At 36.8% G+C, this 19,163-nt stretch overlaps 1 protein-coding gene across 2 annotated transcripts in view; it reads right to left on the reverse strand.

Moving 5' to 3' along the window:
• LOC132938326 (uncharacterized) overlaps window positions 1–19,163 on the reverse strand; it is a 75,880-nt gene that overhangs the window by 41,592 nt on the left and 15,125 nt on the right. Inside the window, exon 2 of one of the 2 annotated variants that reach the window (XM_061005100.1) lies at window positions 16,109–16,178. In XM_061005100.1, the coding sequence (XP_060861083.1) occupies window positions 16,109–16,156 (48 nt within the window). In that variant the 5' untranslated portion in view covers window positions 16,157–16,178. Of the gene's footprint in view, window positions 1–2,905; window positions 3,121–16,108; window positions 16,179–19,163 lie in introns of those variants that run through there. The other variant, XM_061005099.1, reaches the window with a different exon arrangement.

The raw sequence follows: 19,163 nt of genomic DNA on the forward strand, positions 1-19,163 counted from the left end.
ATAATACACCTTATATAATATTTACGTGTGTGTGTGCTCGCGAGCGCGCGGGAAACGCGACGTTGCGGTCCGTGTCACGCAAAGAAAATGCTTGTTTCGAGTGTGTATTATATAGGTTGGTACCCATTGTACACACATATAATATGTAAGCCGGTACCAATTCCTATAAATGCCGGTAGCGTTTTCTGCGGCGGCGGCTCTCGTAAAGACCCCGACAAATAATATAATATACACGATAATATTATATTATTTTATACTGTTCGGGGTTACGCTTCCGTAAACACTTCTCGGCGGGTATCGACGTGCATCTCTATCGTATACATATTATTATTGTACGATTCGGTATTCACGGTGTATAATATATATATATTATATACTATGTAACTTGCAGTGTATGTAATATTTATACATTATTTTATTATATATTATATTGTGCGCGGCGGAGCGCGTACCGTGGGGTATAAACACTGCGCACCAAACAAGTAATTATGCCGCCGCCGCAGCCGCAGTTCCTCACAATTTATATTGTGTTTGTGTAATCAACCCGATAAAAACGGATTTTCGGTGCGCGCTTCGCGGTCTGATGGTTTTTTAATGTCTTCATCGTTCCTCAATCCCCCCTCCCCCCAGTCGGTGGAGCATGCGGACGACCGGAGGCGGCCTTTTGTTTGGAGGTATAATATATATACTTACACGCGTAAAAAAAATAAATAAAAACATAATATATATACATACTATCTTAAGCCATCTTCACCCTCCCCCCCCCCCCCCAACGGTCATCGTTCGGGAGGAGTGTGCGTATATATACAATGTATATATATATATACATACACATACACACGCCCGCGCGCGCTATACACCGGAGGGGGGGGAAGATCATGCTCTTGCGCGGTTATATTAAACGAGAAAATTGGTGTTACAACGTTGAAAGGAACACGTAGGTATATAGCAATCTCAATAGACCGGCGGCGGGGCCATTCCACCACGAATTGTTGCAGCTGCACTAGAGGAGAAGAAGAGAATAACACAGAGTATCGGTTCGGCCCCAAACCACCTCTACAATATTATATTATATTATTATATATATACACGCGTGTACGCCGAGATACGATATATTCTTCTCGTATACAGTCACGATTCGGCGCGCGGTAATGTCATCATTAACTCCGTCGGTCCAGTGGTTCCCCTCAATCCCCATCGCACCGCGATAATAATATTATATAGTCGTCTCCGTCATCGCATGATGCCATGTTACATGATGGCATAATAACATTTACCGACAGACATCGTGTATTTATAATAATATAATACAGGTATATCGTATATTATTGTTGTATAATATTATTAATATGTGCGTATACCTCTCTATATTACGAACACGATAATTTGGTGACTTATTCAAGTCACCGAACACAGTTCACACACGGACTGCACAGACGCGCGCACACCGGCGTATAACGGACCAATTAACCGTCGTCCAACGTGTATAATAATATGTGAGCATGTATATATGTATATAAATGTTAAACGCATATAATATATACACTCGTCACGCCGCCGGAGTCATGGGATGAGAGATCCGCCAATTAAAGAAGGTTTTTTTTTCAAACAATAATAAATTAAACGAGAGATAATAAAACGCGATTGCGCGAGCCAACGACTATATCGTATATAATATATACACGATACATAATATATGTATGTGTACATATAATACCCGAGGAGTAAAAACAACCTACGAGGCGTGTACGCGGTCGAGGAAATTTCGTGAGATATATACCTTTCGTGTTACTATTATTTCGTTCAATAAATCACTTGTAATAGAGCTCGCAATCGAAGCACATATACACACGCGTGCGTACATAAGGCGCAATCAGTGGGCACCAAAGCACAAATATAGTGATTTATTCGACCGGTCGTACCAGTGGTAGAAAAAAATGAAATTGTATATAGATGAAAAAAAAACAAAATACAAGCCGTGTAGGCAATATTTTTCTGTGAACATTATTATATATACGTGCACTGTCACGCGACCTTGTTTCGCGGTCCTAACCGATTCTCTCCCGTTCTTCAACAAACAACGTAACGTACCTAAGTGTGTGTTAGTGTATATGAGCTCCGGACGGATTCAGAAGAAAAGAAGAAAAAACAAGTTCGATAATTTATATTGCTTGTAACCGGTGCACAGTGGGTTGGGAAAAAAAATGTTAAAAAATAAAATATTTTTTATCAATTTTTTTTATTATTATTATTATTATATTACTAACTGAAATGATTCCTATATACGAGTATATTAGTAAAAATAATATATATAGGTACGTAGATACTATTATATTATATAGAGGTATCTTTAAATTAGATTTCGATAAATATTCAGCAGGTAAATTATCATACATGACAGATTTATCGTCAAACCTTTATCACTATTAGTTCGTATACTTGTAATGGTGCAGTATAAAATGTACCGAATTTAACGACTTTGAGCAAATTCAAATCTAACGACTCCATCAATAATTTAATACTAATAAAAAATAGCTTGTCTATCCAAATGTGGGTAGTTTAATGGATTTATTCGAACCCAGTTTGATAATTAGATCGGGGCTAGGTATAATAAAATACGAAACAATTCGCTTTGATGTAAAACGTATATATAGAGTAGGTACCTATACATAGTACATACATTTATATACTTTATATCTATGTGTATGATATGTTATAACAAACAAGAAAAATGTGAATGGCCGAAAGCGCATCGGCAAAAAAAGTTATAAAACACAATCGTATAATAATTATTACTTTAATAACATACAATCGACCTGTTTAGTCAGAGGGCATATAATATGTGTATAATATATATATATTCTAATCGTATAATATGAAACCGTTTTTATTATTTTTCACTTACCATAAATATGAGTGTCCATGTGTCGCGCGATAACAAAATATTATAGTTGCTTAAACCGGAAAACTTTTTCAAAATCGACACTACGAACAACAACATCGGCGACGGATTGGGATTTATATGTATATATAATATATGAGCAGTAAACCTAAGCAGAAAGGGCGGCCGGAGGAGGTGGCGCAGTTACGTCTTGTCTCGGCGATCGCCGATCGGCTACTGCAGAACGTATTGCAACTGACGCGAGGTGGAGTCGTGTAGAGATAGGTATATATATAATATAATATATTGTATACACTATACAATATAATATAAATATGTTGAACATGTGTATATGTTCATTGTGTGAGAGAGGAGCGATTGCCGTTTGCGGTCCACACTTCGGGGTGGTTAAGAAGTGAAACAAGACAAAAGGAACGCGTCTGCGGAGGACGTGGTCGTATTTTTTCTCTTCAACTCTATCGTCGTGGAATAAATCGGTTGACGGCATATAGGTACCCATACGAAAGCGTAAAAATAATGGCAGAAAACCGAGCTGCGGTGAGCGATTTCGGTCAATAAAACCGCGGTACATAGGTTGTTCGGACAATACGGCGAAGGCTTAATCCGATTTACGACGGGGTTGACCCGAGAGGGTGGGCTACCCCCGAAGAAAAAAAATCTCCGTCGTCGCTGTGCCGTACAGCAGCAGCAGCAGCAGCAACAGCAGCCGCACATTGTGCTCACCGGCGTGTATATAATATATATGTCCATAATATATAATATAATAATATGTGCATGTACCCATCAAAGGACGCCCTGTCGTGACGATCGTCGGCGACAACCGTCCTCGTATTTATTATTTGTATATATATATATATATATATTATACACTATAATATACGTATAGTGCGTGGCACACAATGAACCCCTCTCGACGATCACCACTGCAGACGGTCGACGACGACGACATATTATAGGTATTATATATATTACCAAAAGGAACACGGTGTATACACGCCTTGTCGTTAAACGTGTACACGCCAAGACCACGCGCGCACATCCTCTTCACGCGCGGCATTGTGCACCGTCGTCGTCGTAGCTATCACACGCACGCGGTATACGGCAGCGGCATAATATACACGTTATAATATATATATATATATACATTTATAATATAATATATGAGCGGCAGGAAACGTATATATAGATATTAAGATATTGTAGTCCCGCGCGAAGGAACACGATAATAATAATATCCACCCCGTATATATTGTACATTATATACGACACACCCCACCATGCACCCCCGACGATCCGGCGTAGATATTCACAGTTGCGTGATTTTTCATAATCGTTTCGCGAACGGTGTCGTTCGTAAACTATAATATATAGGTAGCCGCCATCGCGCTATAAAGGTGTGCGCCTTCGTATAGGTAGGTGTTATACGCGGCGCGGGTTATATACCTTCCATAATAATAATAATAATAATATAAATTACATAGGTATACGGGTAGACGAAAAATAATTTCAAATTCGTCTGTATAACGCGTATAATTTAGGCGGTATACGCGTAATAATAATATTTTAATCCGTGCGGTTAGAATTTTTTTTATATTATTTAATTCTCTTATACCACCTCAGTGCAGTAATACGCGCGTCGTAAAATACAAGATAATATATCTTGTGGAAATTGACTGCGGCATGCCGAACAACTCAATTATAATAAACACACTCTCGCTCGGGAAAAAAAAAATGTATCCTTATATAATGGTTAACAACTTATTTTATTTTCTTCGCGTATATCCAACACCTGCTGTTCACCCCCGTAGTTATAATATACGCAGTCGGCAGCAATCGTTATATTATGTTTCTCTTTTGATTCGGTGTCTGCTGCTGTCGCTGCAGTTATAATATATATATATATATATTGCCGACGCCGCCAACGATAATTTCAACTGAATCTCATAAGTCATAACTCATACAGTATTTAATCTGGTATGAGTAATAATTCAAATAAAAAATAATACGAAAACTTTGCTGCCAAAGTACCGTACCTATATATACCATGATGTATAATAAGCACGTGTACCCAAAAATCGGTGGGCCAAACCCCAAACGAAAGTGTTTGACTCCCTAGTCCTATTGGGGCGCCTGTATAGAGTAATAATTTTTTTTTTTTTTTTAATAATCCAATCAACGCCGCCGACGTCGTTTGACGGATCTATCGTGCCCACGTACCTATATATAGCTGTAGGTATACAGGATGTAAATTGTTACGGGTATCGTGTTTAGAAGCATTTAAAATGTTTTTCAAACATGGTTAACCCATGGATCAGCGCGGTTTAATTATACCTCGACGATAATAACGATGGCTAAACAAGACACGTTGCGTTTATTATAAGTTATAACAATGTAAATTATGACAACACCTGTCTCCCAGAATTCGCGGTAAACGTTGAAGACCGGGAATGCGGTATTACATTATTATTAACCCACACGCCGTAACTCATCTCCAAAAGTGTTACTACTTATTAACGTAGTAGGTACGAGGATATCATTATTATTATGGTCGTATTGGTTTCGACATAAATTCAGTTGGCTGTAAATAAAGCAATGACAACAAATTATTCGAAAAATTTGTTGAAAACCACCAAAATACTGGTTTGCTGCCCGTTAATAATAATCAATTGGTGTATATTATTACCGCGGCACAAATATTATTATGAATTATAATGTACTCGCCGTTCGGTATAGAAGACATATTTTATTAGATTTGTTTTCCCCAGACGCTGTATGTAATTTACGTTTTGGGCACAACTCCAAGCCGACCGAAATTCATTCATTATTTCAATTAAAATAAATCTATGAGAACGGACACGGGTCGAGGGTATAATATAAATTAAAGGAAAATCTCAAAATCTATTTCGGCCGTCGTCGTTTTTCGACGCCTATAATAGTGACTACACAAAGTATACAGTACAATATATTATTATTATTATTACTATTATACATAATATTCCTATGTAAGTTGTGTTATAATTAAATATTATATACTGTATAATATAGTCAGCGTCCGCCGTTATAGTCGTATTATAATGATAGTATAACTGCGCCACGAGTACTCGTCTATATAGAGGTACCTATGGTGTGGCAAACGAAGATCGGAAAACGAGCTTTATCGCAAACACAATATGTTTTGGAATCTAAGTCGAGTAAAGGCGGGCCTATATTATCATAGAAGAGTGCGGTACGGCGGCCCGGGAGTGGGGTACATACATGAAATATATGTGTTAGGCGGAGATCCAACGATAATTATTATTATTATATTTATGTATCACAACGCGCGGACAAAAGACAATTTGTGCGCAAGTAGATCGTGTGCAGTGCGTAACTCGGCCTCCGGACAAAATCGAGAAAGCCTGTTAACAACGGTGTCACGAGCTATGCGGCGGCGGATTATTTTAATCCCCTCGTTTTGGCCGCCCAGACGCGACACACGCTCGCATTCACATCTATCTCCTCTTTCTTTACATACAATACGTTTTCTTCTATTATAATACGATGCTCTGTCCGCGTGTCTCTCTCTCTCTCACACACACACTCTCTTTCCCTCACCCCCTCTCAATGTCTCTCTGACCGCCCCTCTAGTTCTCTGGTCGACTCTTGGCAAACCACTCCGATCGTTTATGTCTATATATAATATAATATAGACGTTTATTATATATATTATGTATATACTGTAGCAGCAGTATACACTTCGGCATGCGGTCTTCGACGCGGTTTAATTAGCGAATGCAAATTTCCGGATTCCTCAGACGGCCCAGAAATAGAAGAGTGCAGCTGTATTAAACGCGTATATGCACATGTATATAAATTAAATTGTCGTCGTATATCGACGACGACGACCGCGACGGGTGCCGCCGCCGGAGAGCGAACTCGACTAATTAACCGACGAAATCTCATCTCTCTCTCATTGTGTGCCCGAAAAGGACATCGCGACAAAGCCCGTCGGCGACGGCGTCCGGCCGGTTTACGTACAATTTTTTTTCCTGTATAGATATAACAAACTGAAAAAAAAATACCTTTCGGTATCTCATAATTGCAACGACGCCGTCGCATTCGAACGTTGCACCGTTTATTTTTTTTAATTCCTATTATTTTCGTCTGTTGCCTTCCACCTGTAGCACAAGTGCCTGACCGACAGACAGCACCGGGCAGTATCTAATAATTAGATTGGCGTATATTACAAGTCGTTGGGTATATTATTCATTAAATGGTCATAATCTGTACGCACAATATGTCGTATATACTTATATAAATTAACTTATCGCACGCGACATCTTCGGTTCCGATTGGCGTGGACAATAATAGTATTGCTCATTCCCCTCGGCAGACAACGCCGTCTATGTACACACCGTATGTGGTAAATAATGTACAACAATAAGTGTTTCAATTAAAAACCACATCGCGTGTAACACACACCAACCGACACACTCCGTGCAGAACGATCGCCGATGATTTAAAGGTGCACAATGCACATATTATAACATAATATAGAACCTTCGCCGAGGTGTAATATATTATTTAACATTTACAATATTTATTATTGTTGCCGGTGTTGTTGTTGTTGTTGCTGTTGTTGCTGCTGCTGCTGTTGTACGCGCAGGTATATTGAGAGATAACCCAAATGTTGGATTGGTTCGTATTCGTGTAGAGGTACACATATAATAATATAATAATGATCGGGCGTGCGCTCTCGATGAGCGCTGATGAAGACATCACTCGGCGGCGGCTGCTGCGATGGCGATGGCGGCTGCGGCGGCGGCGGTCTGCTGCCTGTCGAAGGTCGGCCTGTTTGCCTCCCAGGTGGCATTCCTAGTACCGCAGTCGCCGCGACGTACTGCAGGGTGCCGCCAGCGCTAAACCACCGACGTTATTGTCTCTCTCACTCTATATATATATTCTATTCCTGTCCGCGGTCCAATTTACGACCGACTTCGGTTCGTACAGGTAGGTGCAATATAATAGTGTAACTACTGCAGGATATTCGGCAGCACCCTGCACGTCATCCCGAAAAAAATTACAGCAGAAGCATATTGCGTTTATATTGAATTGTGTATTATGGAGAAAAAAAACCATATTATCTCTCGTGAATCGTGATTATAATTACAAATAAACGTGTTTCCGAAATGCTACAGCTCGTATACACCTAATACCTCTATATAAATATAATATAATACAAAATATATAGGCTGCATGCTTACAATCAACTTCATCTATATCGTAGTATAGGTAACACCTGACGCGGTCCAATAACGAGTTTCCACTTGATTATTCCGTTTCTTTTCATCCCCCCCCCCTCCCACCGCGTGTACAAATAATCCGGTCCGATATAACTCCGAAATAATCGTCAAAAATAAACGTATACCTACCTATATTATGAATATATGAACAAGACACGTATATAGCTATACATATATAATACACTTCAGTGACATAGTCATGAGGGAAGTTTAACAGGGTATACGTTATAATATTAAGTACCTAGTACCTACCAATAATGGTTGATTATTTTAACGATATAATCATTATCTCGAAAAACATTAACCTTTTTGAAATATTTTAGGTTAAATAATATAAATTTTAATCAACATTTTCAAAAATCAACTTCCTATAGTAGAATTACCAAATCTCAAGTAAATTCAAACTTAAATAATTTTTCACCATCGTCAAATATTGTCACTATTGTATTTTAATAATACTTAATAATATTGCATTGTGATTGGTTTTTCTCGAAATATATAATATATATTTTTTATTTACGTATGGACTTAAGTGAAAAAATGATAGTGACCTCCCACTCGATTTAGCCCTAATTAAGCCATTGGAATACTTGAGATGTAGAAGATCGTATATATTATTTGATTTAAAAAAGTAAAACAAATCGTCTGAGCCCTTTTTTCCTTTGACGCTGCAGACTGCAAAGTATCATAATATATATAATTATTTATTATAATAGCTTGCCAGGGTCAGTTTTTTTTTGTTTATTTATTAAGTAAACTCGTTATTTATATTCGCCCAGCTTTGTCCTGACTACAAGCACCTATTATTTATCGTTATTATACCAATGTCAGTGTTATGCCAGTATTACTATATATACGATTGTTCTGCAGTGTTGACTACGCTGCGTATATTTATTATATGATATGATATATTGCGCTGCGGTGTACAAATACTTGAAGCAACGTCCGAAAGTTTGTCGTAAATTATACTCGGTGATGAATTTAAAACATAATAACGATCAAATTATATAGTTTTTGGCATTCGCAAAAATCGGGAGGAATGCATCCCATGAGACTGTTTATCTTAAATACAACCTGCAGGTGATTATAAATTTCGCGCTCTATCCCCGTCGGCACTTTCAAACTTTTGTCGAACGTTCAACATTTTTGCACTAAAGTTAATTATGTATTTATATAGCTGTATAATTGACCAAACGAGAAAACTCGATAGCCCGGAGTCGTAAATTTCCTCTTTAACGTCTTCGCCGGTTTTTTTCCTACTCTTCCAACTGCAGGCAACAGCCAGTCTCTGCCGCAGCAGACAGTGGACTTTGAACGTCACTGGTAAATTTATTACTATTTGTGCCCGATTTGAGTGCTTCCTGTTCCGTAGCTCTTATAGAGTTTAAAAAGTCTATACGGCCATACTGCAGATTTGATCTATAGACCACAAAGAGACGTCCAATAAACTACTTTTATATAGTATAGTGTTTTTATACATTTATATAATATATTATTACACACACATAGATGTATACGGTAATGTCGATATAGTATAATGCTATATAGCTACGGCATGATGCGGTATATACAAGTAAAATGTATTGCTTAGCTGCTAAATCTTCGCCAATCGCGGACGACACGTTGTTTTACCGGGATAACACATGATAAATTGATGTGCGTATAATGTATATAGTATACTTTCAGCGCACCGATATGGCAATATATATATTGTATGGTATATAGGTACAATATACGTATATACAATAACGAGGTGTATTTTTCCTACAAGTATCGCGTATATTATTATGAGCGAGACGGTTCCCAAGAATAGAGAAGAGTGAAAAAAAATAAAATATATATTCATGCGAATCGAACAGAATAATCGCCGAGAACGCGCATGTATAGGATACATATTTTAGTATACACATCATAATATATATAGACACGTCATATAATAGTATAGTTTTTCTCCTTAGGGTTTTAAATTCTATACGAAAAACGTGAAAATTTACGTGTCCGTCGCACGATACATATTTTACGCCTACAACTGCGAATATATCACACCCGGACCTATTGGCTATTATAATATGTAGATGTATACAGATCCGAGTTGCCGGGTGTACCCGCCGTATATTTCTATATGCGATCGCGCAATATGTTCAAAAAATCGCGGACAATAAATAAACAAATACGTGTACGGGTAAAACGCCTATAATATAATATACAATATCTCGGCTTTTGGTATAAGACGTACGAGCTCAGTGAGATTCTTCTCGGGTGGAAACGATTCGTCTGGAACGCGCGACTCTCGCATACCTACGTTACGCTCGCACAATGCGAACACAATTCGTACATATAAATCACGCTGACATACATGTATATATATATATATATATACACCTATATATTAATAATACATTATTTCTGTTTGCGTGCCACAGAAACGGTACTCGCGTGTTCGATCGGTATATAGGTACGCGTGTATTATATACCTCCAACCTCCATAATATAATATACGACGGCGCGCATTGTCGTCGGATCACCTGCGCAACGCTGTACGACAATAATACATAATAATATAATATAATTTTATATTCATCGTCGTCGGACACGGTGCATAATGTGCGGCGACGAGAATATACGAGTATAATACGGTACAGTAATAATCGCTATTAGGTACCTATATATTATTATTATTATTCGACGAATAGAAAAATATGATGATGATATCATCATATTGAGACGGACACGCGTCTTCTGCTGTCCGGCGACCTGGACCGAACATACCTCAACGGTGGCACCTACACCGACGCTCGGCCAAGTCTGTATATACACTACACAATATTATAAATTTATCATATTACACTAGTCGGAATATTAATAATGATGATAATAATAATAATAATAATAATAATAATGTACAAACGGCGGCAGACGGGAGCTCTCTAGTGTGCGCGCGCCCGCACAAAAGAAGAGTGTCGTGTCATGAGATTATGGTAATATTATGTGTTGAAAACCCAACGACGACGACTGCCGGTACACATATACATGTAATATATAAGTATAATACGTGTACGTCGGATCGCGTTATTAGTGGCCGGACATGTTCGTTATAATATTACCGCGTGTGATATAACCGACACGGACGGACGGACGGAAATATCTCGGCGTGCTTAAAATATGTATATTGTATTATTATTATAGCATAGGTACGAAGAAGACGCGCTCACTACGTTATTATACAATATATTATTCAAAATAAGGTTTTCTTTTTTCTTTTCCGTGATTAATTAGTAGCCGAGGGAGGGTTTTATACGTATACGTATATATTATAATATATGTGTCACGTGTGAATGATGCCTTAATTAACCAGTCGTGTCCCACTTCGATCCAGTCGAGCGGGGAACGCAAAACATGGACGGTTAGGTCTGCACCCCCGTCGTCGGTCAAAAAAATAAATAACGCTTCGTGTGCGTGAATATATACAGATACGACATGCATTGTGCCCCGCGCGTGTATAATAACAGGTATATATAGTATGCATAACAATATAGTTGTACCTATCTACGACGAGTGTTATTATAATTATTTGTACAACAAAATGGAACACCGCCGACCATTAAATTATCCCGCGGAGACTTGAACGCTCCCCCTGCGCGCAGCTCAGGCACCGCGGCGGCGTACGGGTTGTACCTACTTACATAATATTATTATTATACAACGAAAAATTGTAATTTCTTATTAATATTATGTTGTACGTTGCATATCTTATCCTAAAGATTTTTTCCTATTATATTTCCAAAGTTTAGTTATTGATAAACGATATGTATGTAGGTGATCTTTGATGTCGATAAATATTTATTGTTTTTATATTTTATAATAATATAGCCCGTGTGGCCATGTCTATCAAGTCTGACTGCGCGGTTTTACAGTTTCCTATACTTCCCAATGTTGGCGTACTACTAATCTACTAATCTACTAATATTACTTACTGTATACGCGTCAGAATAACGAGACGAAAATAATATAAAAACAAAAAATAACACAAACAAAAATCTACTTTGAAAAACGCACGCCATGGCATAGTGCACGCGTCCGACATCTCGTACGTATATCATAATAATAATATAGTAATCCGTCTCGTGTGTATATAAATTATACTCGAACGCAGCTCATTGGCTCGTTGGCCTCGCGCTACAAGAGTGTGTGATGCGCGCCACAAGTATATACTTATACCTATACGTTATAGTTGTAGTTCTGTACACACGCGTTATAATAAACGAAGAACTGTTGCCATGCCTATAATAATATTAATAATAATAATAAAAATACTACATAATATGCTATGTATGGTATAATATTTGTAGTGTATACCGCGTATGTATCTACACACGATTTACCTGCGGGTCATAACGGCAGGAAATTTTGTAATGCCGGACAAAAGAAATAACACATATAGGTACACACACTCGATCGAGACCCTCGTCGGTATTATTATTATTATTATTATTATTACGTTGTATATTATGCGCCCGAGCATTGCCTCCGCCGCCGCGGTTGTTTGATATCGATTGGGATAAAAACGTCGGATCGCTATAATTCCCCCGAGTGATGTGCGACCCCGTCGCGGTCGTGGCGTCGCGTCCCCACTCGAGTGACGTGCATGATGGTAAACGCACAACGCACACGGGAATCGCATTTTTGAATTATTATACCCAGCCAAAACGTTAAACGTTGCAGAAACTGTGTATACGGGGTGAGCCGTTTGACTGGCTACACTAATTTTCCAAATTAAAATGTTATTTTTTATTTTGAAGTATTTATATAATAGATACTAAATGTTTTTATTATTTTATCGGTATTCTTTATTTTAGATTTTATAGAGACACTGTCTCTCAGCAATACATCCTATATTTTTAATTTTATAATCTGAAGGATATTTTTCAACAAAAAAAATCCTGTAAATATTAATAATATCGAAACGTTTTTAATAAAGGTATCATAAACTAGGAAAAAATAGATTGTTATGAAAAATAAACAAAATATTATAGTGTTACACTTATTTAAAAAGTTTATACTATATTAAAACATTATTTTCAAAAGTACTAAAATTGACTTGAAAAATTAGTGTAGCCTTGTATACAATTTAATATATATATACACGCGCGATACTGCTGTAGAGTTTAAGCGAGGGGAGTACGTAGCATATACTTACATACATACGCGTCGGGACCTAAGGCGAATTTTGTTACAAACGCAAACACACTGCAGGTTTTTGTTTATAAAGTGGTCTCATATAAAATAATATGTGTTAGGTATACATCGATATCCATTGCGAGAAACTTGATCGCTTACATTGGAATTTTAGAAGATATTTAAAACCATTTGGCTCATTTTTTATAGCAGCATCAAAAATCGGGGCAATTTAATATATTATTTATATATGTAATAAATATACAATATTATACGACGGTCAATATGCCCATCGACGTTTGGGTTAAAAGCGAACGGCTTATACAAAGAAGATGTCTAATTATGGGTTAGACTAAATACATGCAAATTAAAAATTTCTGTAGACAATTTGATCGATATAATATGTATACAATGTCTTATTAATTATTATAATGAGAGAAAAATTATACACCCATTTCGAATTTATTCATGCACACTCGTCCGACGTCTGTAATAATATATAGAAAACAAAATCTCCATAGACAAACCTATTCTTTGACTACACAATAACAATGTCATTATTATAATGGTAAAGATTTTTTTATTAGGAGTTTTTTCGTGCCAATCATCTTAGTGACACTAATCATTATATAGTTGGCCATCATAAATAAAGGAACCAAGTATACGAATTACAATGGACTTTTTTTCCTTATAATCATCGTTAACAATATATGTATACTTCAAATATTAAAACCTGAGGATATAAATTTGAAAAAATCAAATATTATTATATTTTAAACCATGAATTAACTTCGGACCGGGGTCATGTCCCCTACGGTTCGGGTCCTTGCAACCTATTTCAAATGAGTGAGTTCTAAAAGTCAGAATCAAGGTTTTACTGCTACAAAATAAGAACAATAATATGTGAATTAATCAAGAGCCACTTTTATAAGTATACCGTCGATATAATATATGATCCACGCGGATATTATGTATTGTTATAATGTATTGTTATTATTTATTTATTTGTATATTATTATCATTGATATAATATTTATTAGAAACACCCCTTGGCTAGAAAACACAATGAAGACATTCAACTTTTCAATCACTTTTTTACCATGTATATGTTTGAACATGCCGTTTTATAGTATTTTAGTAAAAAAAAAACTGAATGGATTATTAAATGTATACCTTATACCTAAATGGCTACATAAATCTATAAAATAGCAATATAATTATAAACAAAAATGTCAACAATTATTGTGAAAAAAAATGCTGAGCATGCAGCTATACTTTGGGTGCGCTGGGTGACTATATTAACTTATTATAAACTATCCTAAGTGAACCTAAATTGTAACAAGATTAGTCATGACAATTGACAGTATATACAGACTGTTGTCTCAAAATAATCCCCCCGCCGTGTACCACTACAACATAGCAACATAGCCCAATGCATTACATACAATGCGCGTATAAGGATATATATGTATTTTATTAATCCCTATTTTGAGCGATTGTAGTGTCATACTACTACTGCAGGTATTAAACTCAATAGAACGGAGATATTATTACATGATTAATGATTCTCCGGTAACTGGTAACTGGTAAGCATATAATAAACCCCAGTGAAGACTATTAAAATAACCGTGATGTTGTCGATGATGTAGCTGTTGCAGAAGAAGGTAAATTTGTCCGAAATCATAATCCGACTACCTGAACCCAGACGACGGCTGCAGCAGAGGACTGCAAGTAATAATTTTTAGTTACAGCCTTACAGGTTAGGTATTGCATGCGCGACGAAGCACATAAGAATAATACGCATGGCACTATTAAATACATATTAATATATTATTATGATATTATACACTCGCAATATTATGTAACGGAAAAAAAATGTCGTTTATTATATTGGGTAGGATTGTTTTCACCTGGTGCAGTTACACGCGCATAACTTCATTAAATATCACGCAACTATACATAATAGTATAATATATTAATATGTGCATTGTACCTTCACGTTGGGGTTCCGGGAGCGTGCATAATATGGATATATCAAAAATTGTGACTACGCCCCAATTAGTGTCGCATTTAACCTACTAAATATTGGCACCGGTCCAGCTGTTTAATTTAAATCGGCTGTCAAAAAATTATTTCTAATTAAAACATTGAACGATGTCTCGCGCAGGGCGAACGTTTGAAATTGCTCCCGACGTTTCTCCCGCGTGTATTTGTTCAGCCTTCGTCAAGATCCAAGGACGGTTACCCACTAATAATGTCATTGGAAACCGCCAATGGACATCTCATTTAATATTCATCACGAATAACTATTATGGACACAGCTCGGATTTATATTTGTCTTAACGTCTATTCCTAGAATTTAAAACCGACGACGTACGGAGTACACAAACATGCCTTAATTGCGACGTCCTCCCCGCAGCTCAGTTTAATATTATGTTGTACATCTCTTAGTTCTTACTGCATTAAACGTTTTATAGCTCAACAACAAAACTTTTCCAATGATAATATTATCGATTACTAATGCATTTATGGCTAGCGCTACTTATAATTATTTTTCGTATACCATTTGGCCTCGGTAGCTATATAATGTACCTATCATAATAATAAAACAAACGTTTCTAAGACAGTCAATACTCATATAAAATCATATAAATCCTATAAGGTGTACTCCACGAGTATGTGCGCATCCCTAATATAGTAATATATTTTAACACAATCGAAATAATTTAATAATATCTAGTTGACTTACCTCGGTTACATAATTTTCATCGGCTAAAACATTTGTTGGCAGAAGCATCAGACGATTTCGATCCCAGAGCCTGAAAAACAAAAAAAAGAAACCGTGAGTATGAGAAAAACAAAAAAAACAATAGCGTACGATATGTTGTGATGCCTGTTGTAGATTAGTCTGTAGTATGCAGAGTATACTCATATACCTAGTAATTTACAGAAAACGTCATCCTGCCGTGTGTATAATCATATGCATAACGACCCCGTGGTAGAAGAGATGACCCGAGTCCCGAGGAGTGTAGCGTTGTTGGTTAACGCAATTTGGTGACATATACCGAAGTTTAATTACTAATAAGTATGTTAGTATCAATGCAGTACCCATATGTGTCGGTAGAGTATTTAGAAAATTATAAAGACATTTTTAAGTTCCCTAGCAGAAATTGGGATTATTGATAAGTTTTACTTCAAACAAGTTATATAATTCAATAAATATGCATAGAAAGTCGAAACACCGTTATTGTTTTCAAAAAATAGAAAAGTTGTGTACAACATTTTTTTTTGTACTTTTATAATCAAGCAATGCAATTATGTACTATTTAAGAGGACCCGCACTCTTATAATATCATATAATCATGTAATTCGCCAATAGATTGTACAATGATGTATATAATGAATAATATAGTCATATAGGAGCATCATCGGAACAGAAACTCTGGAACCAAAAAAGTAGGCCAAGGGGGAGGTATAATATAAAATATTTCCCCCCCCCCCTCCCCAGTAAATACGGCACAGAGTCGAGCACGTGTTTTTTCGTGTTTACATAATATTATTATGAGTATCCATGAAGTATCGAACCCTTTCGCCGGGCTCGTGCGAGAATTAAAAAAAACGCGCGCACCCATTTATAACGTACGTACCCGCGCGTACAAAGAAAATAAATTTACGCGGCAATCAAGATATCAACCGGTCCGAAGGTTGTTGTAACACAACAATAATAACGAGAACACACGCGCGTATAATATTATTATTATGTGTGTGTGTGTGTGTGTACTGTGTAATGAATTGGAACCCCGCGGACAAGAAAATGAGATATTTTTCTCTTTGCATCGTACATCGGTTTCACTCGTGACAACCGCGAGCGCGCGCGCTTATTTTATTTACGTCGCACGCGTGCCACCGCGTTAATCCGTCTCCAGCTAATCGCCGCATTTTCCTCGATTTTGCCGCCGCCGACGTCTGAAAATCTCGTCGTGAAACAATATTATATTTATATATGTTGGCGTCAATACTCAACCACCCATAACCGTTACACTAATTGATTTGCGACGTAAACATTGTTGTAACATTATAATGTCATATAGCCCGCGAGTAGGTGGCTATAGGAGGAATAATATCTTATATACGCGTATAATGTAGGTATGCATGTATATAATAAACCTACTACTGCTTCGTCCCCTGCCGAGTTTTTTCCCCGATTATTTTTAAAAGGTTTTAGGAATTTTTAGTTTTGAGCAGTTTGCATTTGCTACCTGAAGGTATAAACCACCCTCAATATTAAAACATTTTTTCTAGTATAAAAGGTTGTCTTCAAACGCAGAGAAAAAAACTTTATTGATTTTTGTAACCGAATGTGCTTTAAGCTTTCCAATTCCAACATTATCATACTATATTTTATAGTCCTGCCCTAAAATATCATAATAATGAATATTTGTTGTTCTTAAAATGTACCTCAATATCCTACTTTGGACCATGGGGTAATAGCGAATTGTTCTGTGCGTAATATAATATATGGTGTTCCGCGTAATAAAATATTCTACAAAGCGGAAGCCGTGCACGCATGTTCTTCTTGGAAAAATACAGCTTTTCGACAAATGCAAGTCGCTTCTTTTTTTTTATAGGAGTACCTACCTACTTATACAATATATTATAACGGCGTAATCAAAATAATCGTCTCGCAAACTGTGTTGCTTACTAACCGTAGACACATTCGGGCTGCTCTGCGTAAAAACCGCCGCGAAGAAGTCTCGGACATTTTGGCTGACGCAGAGCAATTACCACAGCTGCGAGGCACGTCGACAACAGTACGCACGCGACCGCAAGACGGCGGGTAACGAATCGTATACACGAGGTCTAATGCTCACTCCCCTCTTTCTCTATCACGATTTATACACAAGAAAATACTGGGAAATCCGAGCAAATGCACATAAATCACGCAGCTAGATCCGTTCGCTGGCGTCTCACTATATATATATATGCATGTATTATGTACAGCGGGCAGGAAACGGAAATAAAAAGAAAACGGTCGCGTGCGACGTCTACTCGACACGAACAATATGCGTAGGTAACGGATAAAACACATCTCTATGCAGATATATTACGTTTGTATATTATATAATATTATGTAGTATAATATAATATTATATAGTATGACACCATGCACAGCTGACGTCTAACTCCCTCAGATAAGGGGGACCCGAGGACATGATGGTTTGGGAAGGGGTGAACGTGCCAAAGCCACGAGTGACATATCATCTCCCTGGAAAATTATTATATTATAATAACAATTTCGGTTGCCGTTTATTTCTATACCAGTCATTATTTCATTATATTATCTAATATATTATATGAACTCATTTTTATTAGCAATGATTTCAAAGATTAAAAACAGCAACTCTTCCGTTTTCCTATTTATTTGACTGAAAATATGAAACCTAAAATTATAAAATTTTGATTACGGAAGTAAATAAATAAGGTGTACCGTATAAAATAAGATGTATGTGATACAATTTGCCAGTCAGTACCTATACATGGACGAGACGGAATGAAGTGCATCATTGAAAACGGGAAAATTTTCGGCTGATCTTCACGCCCGCTCGTCATTATTTTTAGGTATGGCGTACCTATGAGCACTGTAATAGACTTCTTACACTCACGTATGGTTGTTATACCTTATACGTATTTTTTAAATTCGATTTTACTACATTGTGAACACGAATACGCTAAATCATTAAATTAAATATTAATCTTTTGATTGAGTTCTAAGAACATATTAAATCATTGTTTAAAGTCACGAC

The sequence above is a fragment of the Metopolophium dirhodum genome, chromosome 2 (genome assembly GCF_019925205.1).
Source record: "Metopolophium dirhodum isolate CAU chromosome 2, ASM1992520v1, whole genome shotgun sequence".
Classification (NCBI taxonomy): Eukaryota; Metazoa; Arthropoda; class Insecta; order Hemiptera; family Aphididae; genus Metopolophium; species Metopolophium dirhodum.